Source organism: Trichosurus vulpecula, chromosome 1 (assembly GCF_011100635.1).
Source record: "Trichosurus vulpecula isolate mTriVul1 chromosome 1, mTriVul1.pri, whole genome shotgun sequence".
NCBI classification, from domain to species: Eukaryota; Metazoa; Chordata; class Mammalia; order Diprotodontia; family Phalangeridae; genus Trichosurus; species Trichosurus vulpecula.
This window is the reverse complement of record NC_050573.1, coordinates 358,948,014-358,970,802: the sequence shown is the minus strand read 5'-3', so window position 1 is coordinate 358,970,802 and position 22,789 is coordinate 358,948,014. Positions and strand designations below refer to the sequence as shown.

The 22,789-nt window shown below is 39.1% G+C and overlaps 1 protein-coding gene across 2 annotated transcripts in view; it reads right to left on the bottom strand.

Annotated features, from left to right (window-relative positions):
- The window catches only part of SLC12A7 (solute carrier family 12 member 7), a 141,431-nt gene that overhangs the window by 63,793 nt on the left and 54,849 nt on the right, over positions 1–22,789 (bottom strand). For both annotated transcript variants that reach the window (XM_036754591.1, XM_036754600.1), the window contains exons 2-7: positions 11,424–11,518; positions 10,528–10,650; positions 9,505–9,651; positions 5,755–5,809; positions 3,491–3,621; positions 354–595 (exon numbers count right to left, since the gene is read on the bottom strand). In XM_036754591.1, coding sequence (XP_036610486.1) covers positions 354–595; positions 3,491–3,621; positions 5,755–5,809; positions 9,505–9,651; positions 10,528–10,650; positions 11,424–11,518 — 793 coding nt within the window. The remainder of the gene's footprint in view (positions 1–353; positions 596–3,490; positions 3,622–5,754; positions 5,810–9,504; positions 9,652–10,527; positions 10,651–11,423; positions 11,519–22,789) is intronic.

The window sequence follows — 22,789 nt, the reverse complement described above, 5'->3', positions numbered from 1 at the left end:
AAAACTCTTTCAACTCTTTTGTTTACAATAAATATCATAAAAATCACAATAAAAATTAATCCAAGGTACATAATTGACTGTGGGGAAAAAAGGTGAAGGGGACAACACCAAAGAATTCCTTCTCCCCTGCCCCCCCGCCAAAAACCCTTCAAACCTGACCACATACATGTCAATCAATACAAGAGTCATGAAAGACTGCACACACTGTGCACACTCACAAGCGTGCAAGTACAATTAAAAGTTTCCAAAAGCAGGCAGGACTAGACCACATCACACATCAAATAACATCTTGTTCTAGCTATTCGACACAGTACTAAATACGGACACTTGAAGCAAGGATGGGGGCATCTTACGGAATGTCCGGGGGATCGAAGGCGGTCTTGATGACACCAGCATAGATAGCAAGAATCGAGAGGATCACACAGGTCAGAAATACCAGGGCAAGCTTATTGACGTATTTTACGCCTACAAACACCACCATGGCCATCAAGGCGAGTGTGCATGTCCCATAAACTCGCATATTGTTGAGCATGGCTCCATTTTCTCCTTCGACGTCTTCTGCATGAAATATAGCAGCACTCGGACAGATGTAAGTCTGCAAGAAAAGAAAAACACGCCTTTAACATGAAATTTCTTAGAAGTGTACAGTTTTCTACCCATTCGAAAGATAAGTTTTTTGATCCCTGTAGGTTGGACACACCCCAAACATGTAACTTTTCTGGGATTTTCATCAATTAAGTTTTCTCCCCAAAAAGCTGATCACTGACTGTTCAGAAGAAATTGGAAGGGAAAAAAAGTGGAGCTATATCTAATAGTTTTCTCTGGCCCACAAATTCCCATCCATTAAAAAAAAAATCCACTCCTCTCCAATTTCTACGTGGTGACAGCTTATCCATCTTTCAAGAACCAACTCCAATGCTACCTCCACCATGAAGCTTTCTCTGATCTCAATCCCTCTCCATCTATAATCTCTCCCTCATTTGAATAGCATTTTGTACTTCATTTAGGCATCTATGATCTGATCTGTATATTTTAACACACCCACTAGACTGCTGCAGTGACATTTATAACTACATCTCTCCCTGTATGTGCATAAAGCACTTATTAAGGTTTTCCAACATGCCTGGCATGGTACTAGCACAACGTATCAGACACACTGGGTGACTGGGAATATGATGGTGGAACCGAAGGACACTCCACAGATTCAGGTTTCTATCTCTCCCATTCATTCGAAGGCATGAAAATATCATCTAAAAGAACCAACAGCTAAGCCAACCTGTAACCTAATTTCTTAAGCAGCCCCAGAGGAAAGAAGAGGGATTTGAAAGTGTTAGAAAGAAGGAACTAAGCAAAAGAGATACTGGTTAGTGGAAGTTTATCATTGACTGACGCATACGCCATGGCTATATTTAGCTGAAATTCTTAAATGAAATCAGCAGGAATTTGTTGGCAACTGTTTCCCAACATTCCTCTTGCCCCTCCTTGTTCCTCCACAAAACAAGCCAGCCTACCTGGGTGGCTAAATTTAGTAACTGATTTCAATGGAAAGATCTAATGTTCAACTCAATTAAAATTATATCTTTAGAGGCAAGCATACTTTGACAAAACTTTGTTGTTTTGTTTTTTGGAGGAGAGTGGGGGAGAATGAATCTAATGATAGCGAAGAAAACCACCAGAAGACTAGGAATCTCTAGGTTTTGTCACCATGATGAAAAAAAAAAAGACTTGGAAGATTTCCAGTGTAGATGGAGGCATCAGTCTGGCAGCCCTCAAGAAATAGCTGAGAACTCATGCTTTCCCACTATCCCAACTTTAACAGACTTGTTTTCTATCCTTGGTGACCTTGCAAGAGCCCATGGGTTCAGTGATCCATCATGAAGCAAATGACTCACTCTCACATCCAGAAATAAAATCCTAGTCTCTCTCCTGAGTTCTAGTCATATGAGCAACTACTTAGTTACTAGACATTTCAAACTGGTTATCACATAGGTATCTCAAACTCAACATGACTAAAAGAGAACTTACCTACCTCCCCAAAACTCATCTCTGAACCCTGCTCCTACCAGGGACAACACCAACCTCAAATCTGCAACCTTGGAGCCCTCCTAGACTCCTCATTTACCCTCACCCCACATATCTATTCAGTTGCTAGATGGCACTTTGGATCAAGTCCTGGGCTTGAACTCAGGAAGTTCAAATCCTACATCAGAGGCCTACTAGTCATGTGACCCTGGGCAGGTCATTTAATGTCTGATTGCCCTGGTTTCCTATTGGCCCTCTGCAAGTAATTTAGTGGCTGATTGCCTCAGTTTCCTAATCTGTAAAACGGGAACATTATCTACAAATCTTAAAGTATTGCACAAATGCAGGCTATTATCTGTCCCTTTCTTTCCACTCACAGGTCTACCACCCCTAGTTTTAGAACCTCATGGCCTCCCACCCGGACTATTTCAATCCACCCTTTCCAAACCATCTTCCACACAATGGAGAAAATAATTACTTCAAGTACAGAATGGACTATGTCACTCATTTGGACTCTGGGATCAAAGATAAACTCCTGTTTGTCATTTAAAGTCCCAACCCAACTTTCCAGTTATTACTCTCCTAAAATGCAATGATTTGATACAGCTAAAGTTGTCTCCTGGCTTCTCCTCACACATTTTATCTCACTTTCATGTCTTTTACAGGTTGTCTTTATGCCTGGAACACACTCCTGACCTCTCCCCTCAATTCCTAGTTTTCTTCACAGTTCAGCTTAAGCTTTATCCAATTCCCCTAAAAAAAAAAGCCTTGAATTTCTCTTGTATATACTTATGTGTGTACATGTTGTCTCCGCCTACAGTCCTGTAACCTCCTTTAAGAGCAAAGACTGCTATTTTTATCTTGTCTCCCCAGTGTTACTTGAGGCTCCAATAAAATCCCTCAGGTTAAACAAAGAGAAAGCTTATGTTTGGCATAGTCTCAAACTAAAGACCTTGGAAAGGCACAGAGCCACTGTAGGTGGAATAAAGCATGTGAGAGCAACAGTGAAAAGTGTGGCCTGGAGTTTAATGTCTATAGTGAGAGATTAGAGGATGTTTCATAATTAATGATCTTCTAGACAAATGATCTGTGACTTTTGATAACCTTTTTGAATAGAATGGCCAAGAGGTGTGGTGTCACAGATAGGAAGCTGCCCTTTAAGTCAACCTGGGCTCAGGTCCTGCCTGTAACATATAACTGACTGAGGCAAGTCAAGAAGCAGTTATTAACCGCTTACTGTATGCCAGGCACTACATGACCCTGGCCAAGTCCCTTAAACTCTTCGTGCTCTAGGCAAGCCTGCACTTGTCAAGAGGCTTTCCTCACCTGGAAGTTCTCTATAATAATGAAATTACAGGTGCAGTCCCTAATCTAATCCCTGTGAACGGGCTCATAGCTTTTAAACAACTGACCACAGCAACAGAGAGAAAGTGCATTTCAACAATAAAACAACCAACAAAAGACTTACCAAAAAAATCTCAATTGTTCCCAAAATATACATGGCTCCTGCAAAAGTGGTGCCCAGATAGAAACAGAGTCCGACTGCCCCTCCAAATTCAGGACCTAAGGACCTCGAGATCATGTAGTATGAGCCTCCAGCTGCAAAAAGCAGAGGAAGAAATGAAACAAAATCAACAACATGTTTTTATAGAGTAACTGAGGGCTGGAGTAACAAAAAACTGAGAGGGCAATTCTGCTTTCCATATGAAAAAAGGGCTCAGGTTCCAAGAAAAGGGATAGAACATTTTTTTTTTTAAAACGAGCCACAATTATAATTTTGTGTATTCCTGCCCAAATTAAAATGAAAGGCAACTGAACACACACATAGGCAAAGATATTAAGAACTAGTCCTATTAAAGAACATTAAACCCCTGAGATATTTGCTGTTACAGGTTCCTACCCCAAGCTTCAAAATGATAAAGCAACTTCAAACCAAAAACCCATCATTAAAGTAAACTTTGCTGCAGGCTGCATGTTGCTAACCTCTGTACTCTTTAGAAGCCTTTTCCAGCATATCATTTTAAGAACTAGAAAAACCTTGCTTGACTGATTGTTTAAAGAATACTACTAATGTCTAAGAAGCAAAATAAAATGCTTGTCTTTGTGATTTGTTATCTTCTTGGTTCAAGAGAATGTTATGTATGTGCCCCAGCTCTAACTGGCAAATTAATGTGAAAGGAATACTAGGAATGCCCTGTAAATTCACAATCACTTCCCGAAAGACAGAAACAACATTTCTTATAACAGACCAATTTTTATTTATTATTGCTGGGCTGCGAAGCTTATCTCAAATCAATAAGAGGCATTTTAGTTGGCATAAGTCACCACCACACTGTGCTTCTTCACGAAGGCAGCAGTGGTGATACTGAACCAGAAGTCAGGAAGACCTGAGTTCAAATTAGATCTCAGATGCTTAGTAGCTGTGTGACCCTGGAACAAGTCATTTTACTTTTGTCTGCCTCAATTTCCTTATCTGTGAAATTAGGATAATAATATCTTCATAATCCTGGAAAGTAGGTGCTATGAGACAGCACTGGCTTAAGCACTGCAAAAATGCTAGCTAATTATTAATAAGGCAGGCCTCCTTTCAATGGGCCATGCATAGAAGCAAAAATCATATGGTGGTTTTTATGAAAGCCACCTTCTCATCCAGTCACCACCAGCTAAACCTTATGGCATGTTTTCAAGACATTTTACATCTCACTTTTCCTTCCTGCCCCCATCCACAAGCCTAACATAGAGACACACCATATAACACACAACCACCCACCACCCGCATGGGTATGATTTATTAAAACATTCAAAAGAGAAAATAAATGGTTGATTTTCAAAGAAAATAACAGTTCTGTCAGGAAATAAAAATTCAGGATAAACAATGCTACTTCATGAAGAAAATGTAACCTTTCCATAAAGATAAGAGTGTTTAAGCTTTTTAAATGGCTAAAAATAGGCTGGTCTAAAAATACTCTTTAGATTAGAATGAATTGCTGTCTTATTTAATAGGAGACACACTGCACATTTAAAAAGTAGTATCTGAATATGGGAGCTGGTCATAAAACATGCTTAAGTTGCATGAGTCATTTTATATACTTAAGAAACACCAAAATGGTCCATTTGGAATAAGAAATCATTAAGAGCTCTTCAAGAGAAATATTAAGAAAACATCAGGAAGCGGGGTAGTTCATGCTCTATAGAACTTGGAGGCAGTGAGATCACTGGGGTCAGGAAGAGCCACACCAATTATGCAAGGCAAATTACTGCTAGAATTCAGGGGTCACCCTCAAAGACCCGATCTAAGACCCAGGAAGACCCTGCTAGGACGCTGATGCACCACATATGGCAACATTCACACAACAGTAATCACTACCAAATGTGAAGGAAAAAAAAACACAAAACCAGTAACACAGACAGTCCAGTTAGTGGGGAATGAGGGACCCTTGACAACTCAACTCCAAAAAACAACCAAGTAAAGAGCTACCAAATCCCTTTTGTTTCACCTCATTTAATTTCATAGACACCAGATGTTGGCAACCTCTGGCAAACAGAAACATTGTTAGCCCTGTCTTTGGAATAGCAGTCACTACCATAACTGGGAGAGCTGCTATCATTCTCCCCAAGGTCACGTTATAATTAGTCACTGAACCCTAAGGCCTCCTTGACAAAAGCCAGCCTTCAAAATACATTATAAATGTGAAACAAGGTTAAGAGGGTAGAATGGCCTAAATCCGTTACCTGGAACTACACCGTTTGTTGCTATGGCGCTCATAGATATTGCGGTCAGCATCGTCTGGAAAAAAGAAAATGTGAAAGAAAGCATGTTTTCTTAATCACTTTATTAAAAAATTTTATAAATTTAAATTTTATAAAATTTTAAAATTTTATTAAAAAATTTATAAAAAAGTGTTCACCTGAGAAATTTCTGGTCATAGCATTGTGAAGAAGTCAATTTATAGATACCATTTAAATTTCTCTGAAAAGCTCAAAGCATCTTTCTTAGTCATTTGATCCTTTAGAGTATTTTTGTTATCAACGGTATCTGACAAGTAAATTCCGTGATTTTATACCTAATATTCTAAAATAATTCCATAGAAGATCAGATTAGCTTCCTCTGGATTCCTAACTCCTAGGTATTACTCCTTTCCTAATACCCAGAACTGTCTTCTTTAAAAATTCAGGGGTGATCTTAGCCCCTAAATATAGTGTCCTTCCCAGTCATGCATTTATCCAACAAATACAGACATATCCTTCATAGGGGCAGCAAAACCAAAGTCATTTTGCCACTACAAAGTTAGGAAACCCTTATATGACACAATTTGGTCAACTACCCCTTTAAAAATAAGACTGTTTAAGAAGCATCAAAAAAAATACAGTAATATTTAGTAAGACCAGCACAGGGTCCTGCAACCTGACCACCAGGAGAGTGAAATTTGTGAATTTATATAAAGCTGTCTTTGATATCTCTGTTCTGACACATACAAGCTGTGTGCCTCTGACACATACAGGCTGTGCAAGTTGAGGGCAGGTCACTTAAACTCTAAGTGCTCAAAGCCAGAGGTGTAAAACTCAAAGCCTTTGGGCCAAATGTAGCCAACAAAACTCCTGTGCTCAACCAGAACTGGATTAGTAGTTGGCAAGTATTTAACAAAAATAAGTAAAAATACAATAAAGCAAAGATAGTGTTCACTTGTCATTTTCTCTGTCAATATATGGCCAACAGGATCTGTTTCTATTTGAATCTGACCCTACTTTTCTAGGCAGCATTCTAAAATTAGAGAAAATGACCATCTACACTGGTTCCAGTGATATCACACACTTGTCCATTCCCTAGTAACATCATTTCAAGAATGTTATTACAAAACCTATTAACATCAGTAGGGGTATACTTGTATGCAGCATGGCATCTTTTGCCAAGGGAAAAGGGAGAAAAAAACTTTTTAATGTGGTCTATGCCTTCGAAGTTTATAATCTAATTCGAGAGATAAAAGAGACACACATGAAATGTTTAGCTAAGGGCACTTCAAAGACAATATGAGATTAAGAGCTCAAAATGAGCCACACTTACAAGGAGAGTTCAGAGGAAAGATAAGAACCCTGAGGGAAAACCTCTGGGCAAAAAAGAGGACTTTAAATGGCTCTTAACAGATGAGTAAAATCGGAAAATCTGGACAGATGGCAGGAGGGGGAACGGGGGGAGGGGGGAGTCATTCAGATAAGAACATGGGTAGAAGTCTGAAGGCAGGAAAAGAACATATTTATTTGGAGGGTAGTGTAGGGAATACCTGGAACAGAATGTGGAGGAGGACCAGGTTGACTAGACAGAAAAGAAGGTCTGAATTTGGAGTGTTACCAGAGTGATACCAGAATACTTTCTCCTACAAGTAACAGATGACTGGAGAAGGATGGGGTGGTGGGGGTGAGGGTGGGGGTTTGAGAAGGGGATTGACATCATCCGATGTTGTGAATGTCCCCTTCCTTTTTAAACTCAGTGACTGATCCTACTTCTACTCTTACTCATTTACCTTTGATGATATACCCCTTCCTCAACCTGCCTTCCTTCCCCTCCCCTGGGTTTGCTCTTTTGGCCCCATGTTTACATCCATATGCATGAATGTGTATACACACACAAACATCTATTATGGCTATACACATATGGATATGCACACTTGTTCTATTTCCTGGCATCAGCCATCAATATGCAGATGCCTCTGAAACATATTTCTCCAGATCTTCAATATCCTAACATTTACACCACATCTTATACCACATCAACTCAGCCTTCCTGTATGGGATGTCTCTCCACTCCAAACTCAAAGATTCCAAATCGGATCACTATTTTCTTTTATAACATTCATTTTCTAAAATTTTGATTTCCAAATTCCCATCCCCCACCCCACCCCCCACAACTCCTTGAGAAGGCAAGAAATATATTGATTATACATGTGACATTACATAAAACACATCTTAACAAAATAAAACACACACACACACACACACACACACACACTTTAGAAGAAAAATAAACAAAGTGAAAAGGTTATGTTTCAAGCTGCACTCAGGAGTTCGTAGTTTCTCTCTCTGAAAGCATTTTTCACCATGGGTCCTTTGGAGCTGTCTTGGATCATCATCTTGATCAGAGCAGCTAAGTCTTTCACGGTTGATCATCGTTTCAACGTTGCTGTTACTGTATACAGTGTTCTCCTGGTTCTGCCCACTTCACTTGTCATCAACTCATTTAACACTTTCCAGTTTTTTCTGAAATCATCTTGTTCACCTTATAGTCCAATAGTATAAGGACTGCTACTGTTCTTAAAGGTGCTACCTTCAAGTCTCTTAGACTTGAAACTTTAGCATTACTTTGTTTCTTCTTCTCCCTCCTTCCTTATTGTCAAATTTTATTTTTCGTTCATACTCCCTTAAGTGCTTCTTTCTATCTATCCTTCTTGTACTAACTGTAGTTTAGGCCATCAATATCTCCTGCCTGGGATTATTTCAACAATTCTTGAGCTGGTCTACTGACACTGTATCCACCTTAAAAAAAATACCACTTCCCACTTCTAAAGATCGCAAAAAGACTAAAGATGTCTTTGTCAGCAGGGGCTTTCAAATATTTAAAACTCTCTTGATACAACAAACTTAAAAATCATCAAGTTTCCATTTATTTGTCTCTTAGCTCTGAACTTCAGTGACGTAAACTTTATTTTGCATTGTTTTGTGTTTTAACTGTCTCTCTCACCATTCCTAGCCCAAAGACAATTATTTGTTTTTAAACTGATCAGGGTAATTATCTTAAAATGTCTACAGTTAAACCATTTTTTAAAAGCCTGGAGAAAATATTCTGGGATTATAATTCACAAAATATAGAAATTTAAATCTAAAATGCATGAAGTATTTCACACCCAAAAGGTTTACCACTTTGAACTGTGCCAAAGCATTCAATTATCTCTATTAGTAATCACTTAGTTATTCCATTTGTGTATGTTGTCATCCGTCATCTACGTAGTTGAGGTCTATTCCAGTCCCACCACTGACGCCAACAAGCTATGTGACTTTAAACAAGTCACTCTCCTCTCTAGGTCTCAGCTGAAATGCCTCTGGGGATGGGGGTGGGGAATGACTAAATTGGTCTAGAGGTACCTCTCATCTGTGAAACTGATTCTAAAGCTTAATCAAGGAATAAACAAAGGGATAATTTTGTTCTCTTGTCAAATGCAGGCAGAGTAAAACATTTCACTCAGACTAACTAGATAAAATCAGTCTGAATTAGCAATGTGAATCTTGGGACTTTAATTTTTTTTGAAGAGATGCAATTTGCTTTCTTTTCATAAGTATAGTTTGGTCATACTGTATACCATTCTGCTATGCCAATATGAAGTGTTGTCTAGTAAGAGGGAAGAATGAGTACTAAATTAGCCTGTCAGTTAACTGTATGTAAACCATTACTTCAAGAGTATGCTAACATGGTTAAGGCAACGTCCTACTCACACAAGTACAGCACATGAACACGATGATGAAGGATTCAAGGATCCCCGCTGCGCCTACGATCCATGTTAAACGCAGAAACAGAATGACCCCAAGGATGTTCTGCAGGCAGGGCAAGTAGACCCCGATGAAGGTTCCCATCCGTGGAGCCTGAAACAGAAGGCAAATAAAATCTCAGACAACACGTCCTCAAATCAACAACATTGTCTTGATGCCTCCAGCAGAGTGCAAGGTCTGAGGGCAGGGATGTTTTATTTCTGGCTTTGGAGCAGCAGGGAATTTAATATTTCCACAATTCCTCAAAAGTTCTTTTGAGTCCATATGATAGAGAGATGGCCAACAGGGGCACTGTTTGATTTGAGGAGTCTTCATGGAATAATTGTTTAGAAGTCCTAGGATTTGGGAACCACAAGCGCAATACGTGCCTTCACTTTGTCCAATGAGAGAGTTTTATAAACTTATTTTGTCCAACATTCCCTTCAATTAAGACTACATAGCTACAACAGAAAACTCTGAAGCCAAATTGAATTATTATAGGCCCCCACCCTCTTCCATTCTAATTCTACACAAACCATCCTCTGTGACAAAGACAAACAGCTTTAAGCAAGCATACAATATAGAGTGTCCCAAAAGTCTTAAAACTGCACTAAGTCTTGGGACATCCTGTATAAACACACACCCACACCCTGTTTTATTTCTTGAGGGATAATTTACAAAAAAGGATCACTGAACAAAGTTTTCTCTGTGGTGATGTCTATTAAGTGATCTTATGCAATCTTAATATAACATACCAACAAATATTGGAAGATATCTTGTTGTACAAGAACTTTTATGGTTGAATTCTGTTCTCCTCAGAATGTTGTATTTTTTTAAATTAACAAACAGTAATCTTTGTATTCTTTAAAGAAGAAGCAGGAGGAAAAGGAGGAGGAGGAAAAGGAGGAGGAGGAGAAAGAAGGAGAAGGAGAAACAAGAAGAAGGAGAAGGAGGAGGAGGAGGAAGAGAATAGATTCTCAACGAAAATACCTTGATTTCTTTTCTCTTGCTATCTTCATCCTCCTCATGTTCGACCACACCCTGACTCAGATTGGTGTAATTTGCTAGTTTATTAAGAAGCGACGATACCATGGGGTTGCTATCCATTTCTTCCTGTTTGGATGATAGCACAAAAAAGAACATTTTGTTTTGCTGTAAGAATGCACCCTAACATTGGTATTTTTAAAATCTTCCAACTTTGAAAAGAAAAAGTACAAAGAAAAAAAAACCTCTGCTGACATGTAGTGAACAAACCACTCAGTGAAGGAAATCAGTCTCTTCAATTTACAGAGCATAAGTACTTACTCACCCTGAGTAAATGGGTAAATAAGCATTAGAGCCACTTGGGGAATGGTTATCAATGAAATCTGTCAGTGCTCAGGAGGCATAAAATTAAGACTTCTTCCTTCAAAAAAGGCAATTTGAATGGTGATTTAATTCAACAGTTCTCTTTTAACACCAAATACATACCAACATTCTTCCTTCTCTACCTGCTCCCCCAATTTACACCAATAAGAACAACCAAGAAGATTTTAAAAGGCTGTAATTCAGAAAAGGTGGATCTAGCCATTCACTCTTTTTTACTCACTGGCATTTTTTTTAATGCTTCAATTACTGAAGCACTGACATTTTTCTGTACATATTTTTGCAAGCTTTATCCTTAAAGTTTCAAATGCAGAAAAGTTTGGCTCAACCTTAGAAAAGTAACTTCGGGGGTGGGGGAAATTCATTTAACTCACCCTCAAACATTTACTAATTTACACAATAATAAAAAGGCAATTTGTGTCAATGATGAATTAACAGACTTTACCTTTACCAACAAATACCCTTGGTTAAAATTAGTTGTATTTGTACATTCACTACATAAAGGAAAGAAAGCAACTTACCTCAAACAGAGCCATGTTCTTTCCTTCATAAATATTCTCTCTTTCCATGTCAGTATTGTTAATGAAAGGGCTGTTTTCTCTTGGGGTCCCATCTCCTATTAGGAAGGAGAAGAAAAAAGTATTATTAGCCCATTTGGAAAGGAATCTAAAGCTGTAGCCAACCTGCATCCCTAAGAATCTGTCTCCATTCCCTTCAGGGTCACCACATCCATCACTCTTTAGAATATGATATATTAAGATTTTTAATCACACAGGACCATTGAGACAAAAAGGATGGATGTTTATTTGTGAAAGGGAGCAGCTTGGGACTGATTGTTGAAAGTACCGTACAGTTTCTAAATACTCTATGGCACGTTCTCCTTCCTATTGTGTACTGGTTCTAACTTATCATCTATTTGCAATGTCTATATGCCTACAAGTCTACTAGCAGATTGGTCATCCAATGCCTGTTACATTTGGACAACTGACAATTTTTATCATTTTGTTTTTTTCTATATGAATGACTAGATCACTCCCTTCTGTGGGATATATTCCATGACAGTGGATTATTTCAAAATAGCTGACTAGAAGGGGGTGGGGGGTAAGACCCACCATAAGAGTTATACTGGGGGCAGTTAGGCAGCTCAGTGGATACAGCACTGGCCCTGAAGTTGGGAGAGCCTGAGTTCAAACCCAGCTTCGGACACTTACTAGCTGTATGGCCCTGAGAAAGTCACTTAACCCCGTTGTCTCAAAAAGTTATACTGGAGGAATATAATATATGTAAATCAGCATAACAATGAGCTATTAACAGTAGGATTCTAATATATGTACATAAATAAGGAATTCCCAGGTCAGGGTACTTTATCAATGCAGATCAGTTTAGAGAGATGCCTGACCCAAAGTAAATTAACTAATCTCCCCAGGGGGCACAGACAGCATAGTTATCCCTTCCACATCCTGGGGGTTAGGAGGGTGATATCCCAAAATTTTTGGTCCTCTCTTCATACTACAGAAGAAGCCTAAATTTTTTCTTTTTCTTTCATGGAGTACCTTATTATAAAATTTGGGTTGACTGTTTGGTCATAAGCTGTATGTAGGTCAATGTTAAGTAAAAATACTTTTTCTATGTTGGTCTACAGGCCTTCTCATCATCTGCACAAAAATCCCAAAAATTCCCATTTAATTTCTTATGCCGACACACAATACGTCAGAACCATGATGGGGAAAGTCGAGATGTGGAAGAGATAACTTGTGTCAGAGGCAAGACTTTAAGGTCTTCTTGACCCTAAGGCCAGCTTTCTATCAATTGCTAACAGCAAGAAAAGGTGTCAAGGCAAACAAATTATAATAAATGTCCACAAACATGATATTGATTGTACTAAGAAATGAGGCTTCCGGGCCTCCAAGTGTGTCTCTTTGCCATTCTCTGGGTGGCAGTAACAACTCTGCTTAAACCAGTTTGACACAGACCTGGCTATCATAAAACAAACACAACCAAAACACATTCTTGTGGATGTGAAAGTTAGCAAACAAAGGGCTTTTCTCACAACAGCCCTGCAACAAAGTTAGTGAAGTTATTACAAATGAGGAAAATAGAACAGTGAGGGGAGAAGTGATTTTCTTTCAAGGCACAAGGACAGAAGTGATTTCCCCTCAGGTACAAGTACAAAGTAGTTTACACCTGACTGCATCTGACTCCTTTCAAGAACATCGAAAGATGCTTTTTTGGTGGTACAACGGATAGAGTACAGGATCTGGAGTCAGGAAGACCTGAGTTCAAATGTGGCCTCGGTCACTAAACTGGCTGTGTGATCCTGAACAAGTTATGTAACTTCTGTTTGCCTCTCCCTACCTTCCAATATTTGTAAAGCACTTACGTCAGTGCCCAGCACATAGTAAGAACTATAAATGCCAGCTATTATTATTTTGGGGTAACATGGTAAAACCTGACACCTGAAAGAAATGAAAAATGAGAAAATTCTTCAGCAAGAATATGGTGTTAATTCTGGCTCAGCAGATGATATAACTTGGAGGGGGGGGGCGGGGGGGTTGAGGAGGTTATGAAAACCAAGCTGAGCTTCAACATCCACTGACTTAGGTTTACTGAGGTTGCAGTCATTTACTGAGGAAGGGGAATCTACTCAGAATGTCACTCCAGCAATGCAAGGATCTAAAACAATTCCAAAGGACTCATGATGGAAAATGCCATCCACATCCTGAGTAAGAACTATGGAGTCTGAATGCAGAGCGAAGCAGACTCTCTCATGTTTTTTCCCATTCATTATAATTCTTCTATGCAACATGACTAATATCAAAATGTGTTTAATAGGAATGTATATGTAGAGTCTATATCAGATTGCATGCTATCTTGGGGATGGTGGGGGAGAAAATTTAAAACTTACGGAAGGGAATGTTGAAAACTATAAAAATAAATAATTTTTTTAAAAAAGAAAGAAATGCCAATCATTCATCATCTCTCAGCCTCAGTTTCCTCATCCGCAAGGTCCTTTTCCAGTTCCAAATATCCAACTGGAATCATAGATTCATTGGCTGTGCATGTTAAATGTACAAAAAGCCATCCTACATCCCTGTAGAGTCACCACTGATAGATGGCATCTCATAAGTTTCGATCATTTTAGTTCTTGCAGGGCACAGAATTTGAAGGAAAAACTCATTACAAACCTAAGGCAAATATCTCTGAAAATCGAGAACCTAAAGTGCACGGTCATAATGGGGGAAGAAAAGAAAAAGTAATATAAAATCGTCCAAAATGATGCAACTCACAACATGAGGACAATTTCCAGTTTGACACACAATTATTATTTATTACAAAGATGAAACTTTGCACATTTCTCTGCCCCTCTACAAAATTTACAGAATAGATCTAGATATATCTATAGCTCTACGGCTATATTACTTAGTATACACAAATTGGCCACAGAAAGATTCCCTATGCCAATGAAATCACAAGTCTGGAGAGGACAGGGTTATTATTTTATTGGTAGAAGGGACACCTAGTGACCAATGCAGATCAGCACTTGTTCTGATATATCTAGTTTTACAGAATTGCCGAGTACTTCTAGGTTAAATGACTTGCTCAGGGTCACACAACCAACAGGTATCAGAGATGACCCCAGATAGGCCTTGACTGAGCCAGCTAGGTGGTCCAGAGTACACAGAATGCTGGGCCTGGAGTAAGGAAGACAACTTTAAATTCAAGTTCAAATCTGGCCTCAGACATTTACCAGTTGTGTGCCCCTGGGCAAGCCACTGAAGAAGACACAACTGAACAACAACATTGCTTGATTCTGACCCAGTACTCATGTATTTACTTTCTCTCCTTATTTTCACTTGGAACAACGGTACTTCTACAGTGGTAGAGTAGCTATAGTGTTGGTCTTGGAATCAAGATTTGGATTTCCATGTACTTTTGATATTAGCGGCCATGTCACCTGGGAAAAGTCATTCTCTCTTCCCCTCTCTCTGTCTGTCTGCATATCTCTCTCTCTCTCAATCTCTCTCTCTCAATCTCTCCCCCCCTTCTCTCTCTCTCCCCCTCTTTTCCTCCCTCCTTCCCTCCCCTAGCACGGTACTACAGTTAGAATATTACATCATGAGTCAGGAATTCAAATCCTTCCTCTGACACAGAAGGTAACAAAGGCCTAGCCACTTAACCTTAGCCTCATATCTCATAAGCTATGATCTAATGAGATATAAATATTTTCCTTCAATGTCACAGCCCTTTGGTGACAGAATCAGGAAGCTAAGAGTATTTATACCTGTTGCCAGCTCTACCTAAACCTACAAGTAAGATATTATATGGTAGTGTCAAGTTCAAAATTCTCCAATATTCCCCCATAAACATTTACTCACATTTTAATGGCAAAAATTTCCTCCAACAGAATGAGAGCAAATTATGGAATTACCATCCAGCTCCTACTAAGACCCAAGAGTCTGACTGGCAATTGTTGGTCATACACCAGAATCTTAAATTATTACTAAAAAGAAAAAAAGTTTCATAGGCGGTCAGAGGAAATTTAAAGTCACCTAGTACAACAGCTACCTCAAAGAAATCCTAAAACAGATCTGTAAAGTGGCCATTTAGCCTTTGCCTGTAGACTTTCAGGGAAAGAGAAATCCACTAGCTCCCAAGAAGCTTATTACATTTTGGGGCAGCTCTAATGAAAATCTGTCTTTGCATGGAGGTAACCAGTCTTTTTGCAACTTTGCCCTCTTACCTCAAGTTCTGTCTACCGTGGCCAAGCAGAACAGGCCTAAGCCCAAGCCAAAAGATGACAACTAAAGAAAAATTACTTACTCTGGACCTGCTGAGTTAAATTCCATGCATGAATAAGATGAATTTATACATGTGGGTATAAAGATAAGCATACATATAAATATACTGGAAATATTCCTAGTCCTTGAACAAAATGGGCTTCACTCAACTCTGTGTATTCAAAAATCAGTTGGACAAATAAAGCATAGTTTAAAACGGGGGGGGGGGGGGGGGGGGGAGATGTAATGAGAAAGCTACTGTGACTCAGCTATAGTACAAGAAACTGGTCATTTAAACCACTGATACAAGTCACACATGCTTGACTTTATGCAAGTGATGCAATCTTGTGGAAACTGCTTGGGAGTAAAATAGTTATCTTCATTCCTTAGAATCAAAAAGGGGAAAAAAAGAATATATATGAAAGAAATACATGCTCTTGATATGTTCTTCCTATTTCCACTAAGAAAAACATTATCTGGCAATGTTACTACTCATCACGTTGCTAGGATTTCTTTGAGATACTTACAAAAGGTTATTTTTTTCCACTTTTACATACATTATAAAGGACTTTCTAAATGATATCTTCTTAGGAGACTCCAAACATGAAATCCCATCAATTTAGGGGGTAGGGGCAGGGAATGCAGTAGTTGCACTGTTACTCAGTTGGTTTTCAGTCACGTTGGACTCTACTTCATTTGTACTTTTCTTGGCAGAGATACTGGAGTGGTTTTTCATTTCCTTCTCCAGCTCATTTTACAGACAAGGAGATTGAGGCAAACAAGGTTAAGTGACTTGCCCAGTCACACAGCTAATAAATGATTTGAACGTAGGAAGATGAATCTTCCTGACTCCAGGCCCAGCACTATGGCATCACCTAAGCTGTCCTTAAGAGTACTACAGGCATACATAAACCGCTAGCTGGGACGGTGGATAAGACTGTGAACCTGGGGTAAAGAGGACCTGAGCAGATTTTGAGTTGATTTAAGGGAAAAACTCCCTGGAAGAGCTGCCTCAAAGTAGAATAGGCTACCTTAGGCAGTTAAATGCAATCTGGCCTGAGCAAAAACACTTTCACCTCTCTTTGCCCAGGTTGCACCGACCTCCTAGGTTTGCTGTGAGGATAAAATGAGATTTGTAAGTTAGGGGGAAAGAAGGGAGGAAGAATTTATACAACACCTACTATGTGCCAGGTACCATGTTAAGCACTTTAACAAATATTTCATTTGAATATTTTTAAGTTATATTTATACAGCTCTTCTTCTACCTTTAACCCCAGTGAAAAGGCTACTATCTTTTGGTCCTTTATTTCTAATACTTAACAAAATGCTTCCCACAAATTTAAACATTACACGTTAAATTAAAACTTAAAGCATAAATTAAATTAAAAATTAAAAGCATGAATTAAAACATTAAATGATTTAAAGATTAATTTATTTCCTAATATCTAAGTGGGTTGTTTTAGCACCTCTCCCAAGATACCTGTGAGACTCAGGACAAATCATTTAATATCTCTGGGCCTCAGTTTCTTCATTTGAAAAATAGGTAGGCTGCACTAAATCTCCTAAGGATCCTCTCCAAAATGGGCTTTCTATAGTTTTATATTATCAATGTATTCCTGATATGAATTTAATGTTGATGCAAAGCACACCAAAAATGAAAAAAAAAAATCAATTTTTTCAATTAAGTAATTCCCAATATGGGAAATCTCACAATAGGGACTGATTTATTCTACTTATTTTTCTTAACAGACTACGTATTTAATCATTAATTCTGTATGTACAATCAACACATTAATATAATAATTCTGTATGTACCTGCAGAATAATGGCCTATAGAGAAACCCCATTAGAAGGGGACCTCCTCGAGGGCAGGTAACCTGTGTTTGCCTTTCTTTGGGGAAATGGAAGGGAAAAAACATTTACGTAGTCCTACTATGTGCTAGGGACTTTACAATCATCTCATTTGGTCCTCACAACAACCAGTGAGATTAGTGCTGCTATTATCCCCATTTTACAGGTGAGGAAACTTAGGCAAACTGAGGATAAATGACTTGCCCAGGGTCACACAGCTATTAAGCATCTGAAGCTGTATTGGAACTCAGATCTTCCAGATTCTAGGCCCAGGTCTCTTTTCTCCACATTTAACATAGTTCCTGATCCATAATAAGTGCTTTGAAACACCCTGTGAGAAAAAAAAATCTTTAAAGACCAAACCACAAAAGACTAAAATCCATCTTAAAGAAGTTAAAAAGACCAGTCAACAAATTTGGCTGTAAATACTGCACAGCTAAAAGGAAAAGGGAAAAACATGGATTCCACACTTTTGTCATTTACACTGACAAATGTTTACATGGGTCCCTGTATAAATGATACCGAGCTACAGAACACACACACAGCCTAGTCCAAAGGTTCTGTCAAGGGCAAAATACAGTATGAGCCCCAGAAAATCAGGGACTGCTGTCCCGGGTGTCCTCATCTGAACTCTGCCCTTCCCCTAACATAGTACTCTCTGTACCCAGTACGTATTTAATTCATAATTGCTGACAAGCATTTATTAAACGCCTAGTATTTTCCAGGTTTGGAAACAGTTGCATAACATGGGAGACACTGGCAAAGACCTACCCAGCATGGCATGCTCACAAAGAAGCCACTGTACTCTATGGGAGAAGCTGAATTGCAGTAAGTAGCTCAAAAGAATTGTGAGAGGCACAAATTTAGAGATATCTCTACTCCAAAAGTTCACATGGACTATTTGTGCTCAACCTGTGGTATAGCCTTTCAAGCTCATACCGGTTTAGTCAGACACAATGTAACTTTACAAAATAACATAGTGATGTCATTTTGATCCTCTTCAAGGACAAAGGACAACAACCAACCCCTTGCCAGGTGCCCTGGGGGATACAGTATTTAATGAAGGAAGAAACCCATAGAGATCAATGTGGTCCAGGCACTTTGCTTTCTGAAGGCTTAATTTAATCCTAAACTTGGAGGATCTGGAGAACCACAGATCTATTCATCAGGTGATCGACCCCCTCATGCCACACATGAGGAAACCGAAAGCCTAGAAACCACAAGACCCTAGACGCTGAGCTGAAAAACGCTGTAGAGGCTACCTAGTCTACATACCCTCCTTTTTAGACACCTACAGGGAAGTAACCAATGTTCTACCACTGAACCAAGTTTTCAAAGTCCTCTAGCTTTCTTTTTTTCAAAACAATCCTGAGGTGGAGATGTAAATATTATTCCCACCTTACGGATGGAGAATGTGAAACTCAAGAGTCAGTCTCGAAGTTGGATACAGTCCAACTTACGCTTTAACAAAAATCCTGACAAGAATATCCCTAACGTATCCCTAACATAACATCCAGTCTCCCACTGACTTCCTGAAAAGAGGTGGGCCATCACCAGGCATCTTGACTTGTGTCCTACCATTGGACTCTGATGACTCTGATGACTTTGCACAGCTCCCTTAAATCCAACTAACTTGCAAGTCAAGATATCAATCACCCTGCTGCTATCACTGGTCCTCTGGGAGAGCAAAGGATGAACAACAATCCAGTAAAGGGAAACCCACTCTACTGCCTCAGGTGGCCTATTCTATTTTGAGGCAGCTCTTCCGGGAAGTTTTTTTTTTTCCCTTAAATAAACTCAAAATATGCTTCTTGGTAATCTTCACTTTCCTAATAGCTCTGGCCCCCTACGACAATACAGAGTAAGTCAATCATTTAAGTCCTTATAAAGGGAGAGACAAGATCCAAGAAAGACTTCCTATAGAAAATGGTGCTTAATGGTGCCTTACAGAAAAGGAAAGTTTCTACAACACAGGTGAGGAGAGAGAGAAATCCAGGGATGTGGGCTGGCCAATGCAGAGGCAGAAAGACAGAAGATAAAGTATCAAGCATAAGAAGCAAGTGTGGAAGGTACTGGGAACAGCCTGTGAAGGACATGAAACTGCAAATCTACTATGTAAAACTTGCTAAAATCATTATATATAATATATAAATGCCAAAGAAAGAAGTGAATAAATATTTCCTCCAAAAGGCAACAGGGAAATACTGGAGTTTAAGCAAGGGAGTGACAAGATCTCTGCTTCAGGAAAATCTGTTTGGCTGCCGAGTGACGGATGGATTAGAGGGGAAGAGTTTTGAGGCAGGGAGACTAAAGGTGAGGCTTTCACAATAGAAAAAAGGAGACGCATGTGAGGTTATGAGTGTAGAAAGTACAAGATGATAACTGAATGGATATGTGAGGCAAGAGAATGGACTCAAGAATCAAAGTGAGGTTGCAAATATGAGTGACAGGAAGGGTAATGGTTCTTAAATCTAATCCCTTAAATTTTTATTGTTCGGTCATTTTGGCCATGTCTGACTCTTTGTGACCCCATCTGGGGCTTTCTTGGCAAAGATAATAGAATTGTTTGCCATTTCCTTCTCCAGCTCATTTGACAGATGAGGAAACTGAGTCAAACAGGGTTAAGTGACTAGCCCCGGGTCACACAGCCAGTCCAGGGCCAGATCTGAACTCGGGAGGATAAGTCTTCCTGAGTCCAGGCCCAGTACTCTATCCCCTGGCTGCCTATCAACAAGACAGCCCTTCAAATGTTTCAGTAGCAATTTTGTGTTGTCCTAAGCCTTCTCTTTTCTAAAGTAAATTTCCCTAGTTCTTCTAACAAACACCCCTTATTGTTTTGGCAACCAGGAACAAAGAGACAGCTAGCTTCATATTAAGCAGATTTTTAATTAAAAATACAAAGCTATAGGCAAATAAAAATTCTTATTTGGCATGTAGTATTATCTAGTTGACTATGTTTGCAAACACCCCTACCTGTTGCTTGGATCAGCTGTATTCAAGAGATTGAAGACCCACAGATTTTGTTTCACAAACAGTAATTTTAAAAACTCCTGTAAATTTTTCCCGTCTGGCAAGGTTCCAGGAAAGATAAGCTACGCTACTCAAAAGATTAATTCTCAAATTACAATCTTGGTCAATTTGTTCACATGGATTAACAATGTTAGGCCTTTTCTTGATGGGAAAATGAATAAGTACTATCCAGTAAGGATGAGCTGCAGGATATGAAGGCAAAACCCTGGAGTAGGTAGGAGTCTGGTTTCTAGGCCTAGCTCTTCTACCAACCGTGAGTCTATGAACACCTCATTTTCTTTCTCTTGGACATTTATGGGATCACCTGTAAAAATGACTGGGCTGATATTAGCATCTAAGAGTTGGAGGATACATGAGGTCCCTTTTAGCTCCAAAATGCTATGATTCTATTGTTAACCTCTGAGATCAATTAATATAGCTTTAACTGGATTGTCTTTAAGAAACTTCCTCTCATTCTTATTTTAAAGAATTATTTACCACTAACGCCTTGTGCTGAGACACTGGGCAGCTAGGCAGCTCGATGGATAGAGTGCTGAGCCTGGGAGTCATCCTGAGTTCAAATGTGGCCTCAGACATTTACTAGCTGGGCAAGTCACTTAACCCTGCTTGCCTCAGTATCCTCATCTGTAAAATGAACTGGAGAAAGAAACGGCAAACCACGCCAGTATCTCTGCCAAGAAAACCCCCAATGGAGTCCTGAAGGGTCAGGGACAACAACTGAACAATAAAATATCTACTTCTTACAGTGAAAGACAGTGAGGGTAGGATGAGTATTGAATTTCTGGAATCCACACTAAGTAAAAATGTATTGACTCTTCACAGGAATTGACACCTTCTGGGTACAGCACTATAAGGTTTGGTCTTTGGAGGCTAAAAAGTTTTCTATCTCCACAAAGAATAAAACCAAGGAGTCATAGTATTCAATTCAATAAATATTTATTTAGCACCTATTATTATTTAGGCACAGTAAGCATGGAGGATAGAGAAAGAAGCAAAAGCTCCAGGAGCTTACAATCTAAAGAGGGGGACAACATGCAAACAAATATATTCAAAGCCAGCTATATACAGGATAGGAAATAATTAATAGAGGGAAGGTACTGTAACTAAAAGAGGTTGGGAAAGGCTTCCTGTAAGAGTATGAACAAAACAGGTTAGCTGACACTCTAGAGTCTGTTTCAAGATAAGTCAAAGGAAATAGGAGCCTAAAGGGAGAGGCCTACCTAAGGAGAAATCAATGCAGTTTGTCCTCCTATCCCTGCCTTCTTCAGCTTCTCATCTCCTTGCACCAAACAAAAAGTTGCTATTACTTTGAACAGATTCCACATTTTTCCCCTTTAACTCAAAAATGATAGTCTTGTTATAGAAAGATATTATTTAGTAATAAGGGACACTATACTTGAATATAAATAAAAGAAATTTTTAAAAACCATCTCTACGAGACACAGACTGAGGGTGGCAAGCAGGGGGTGGGGTGTGTGGAGGAAGAATATAGAAAGAATGAGTAATAAAAGTCAAAAAGCCACATGGAAAACCTCATTAAATGAGGCACCCTTTTAAAGAATATCTATAGTTTTTTTCAATTACTGTGAGAGGGATGGGCCATCCTATTAGCTCAATTTTTCAAGACAGGAGAAGAACCAGAGAAAGCTGCACATTTTCATAATTTTAACACTTATAGTGACCCTTACAAGGTATCTAACCCAACTCTCCACAAAATATATCCTTACCAGCCACGGCTCAGATTGAGGTTTGTGGCCACAGCAAGTACTGACCACTGTTAAGATCCCAACCCAGGGCAGTGATTCAGAGCCAGACGTATATTCAACATTTTTAGAGACTCCAAGCTGAGTTATGTCCCCATTCTTGAATCCAGGGATGCATCTCTCAATGGTAACACAGAAAGCTTACAACGTGGATACTGTTATTTTTTCTTTGTCTTATAACATAGTGGAACCACGTTGTACGCTGGTATTATAGGGTCATAGACACAATCTTCAGGAATGTTAGAGAAATTTAGTCCAATATCCTCTATGTATGTAAGGAAACTTAGTCCCAGAACAGGTAAGTCATTTGCTACTAAAGTAATATAGTCACACAGCTACTAAAGTAATATAGTATATTATATAATACATAGTAATATAATATATACAAGTCAGGTTTCCTGATGCGCCTCCTCCATACTGACTGGGAAACTGCCTTAAAAGTAGTACAGTGGGGGACTCTCACTC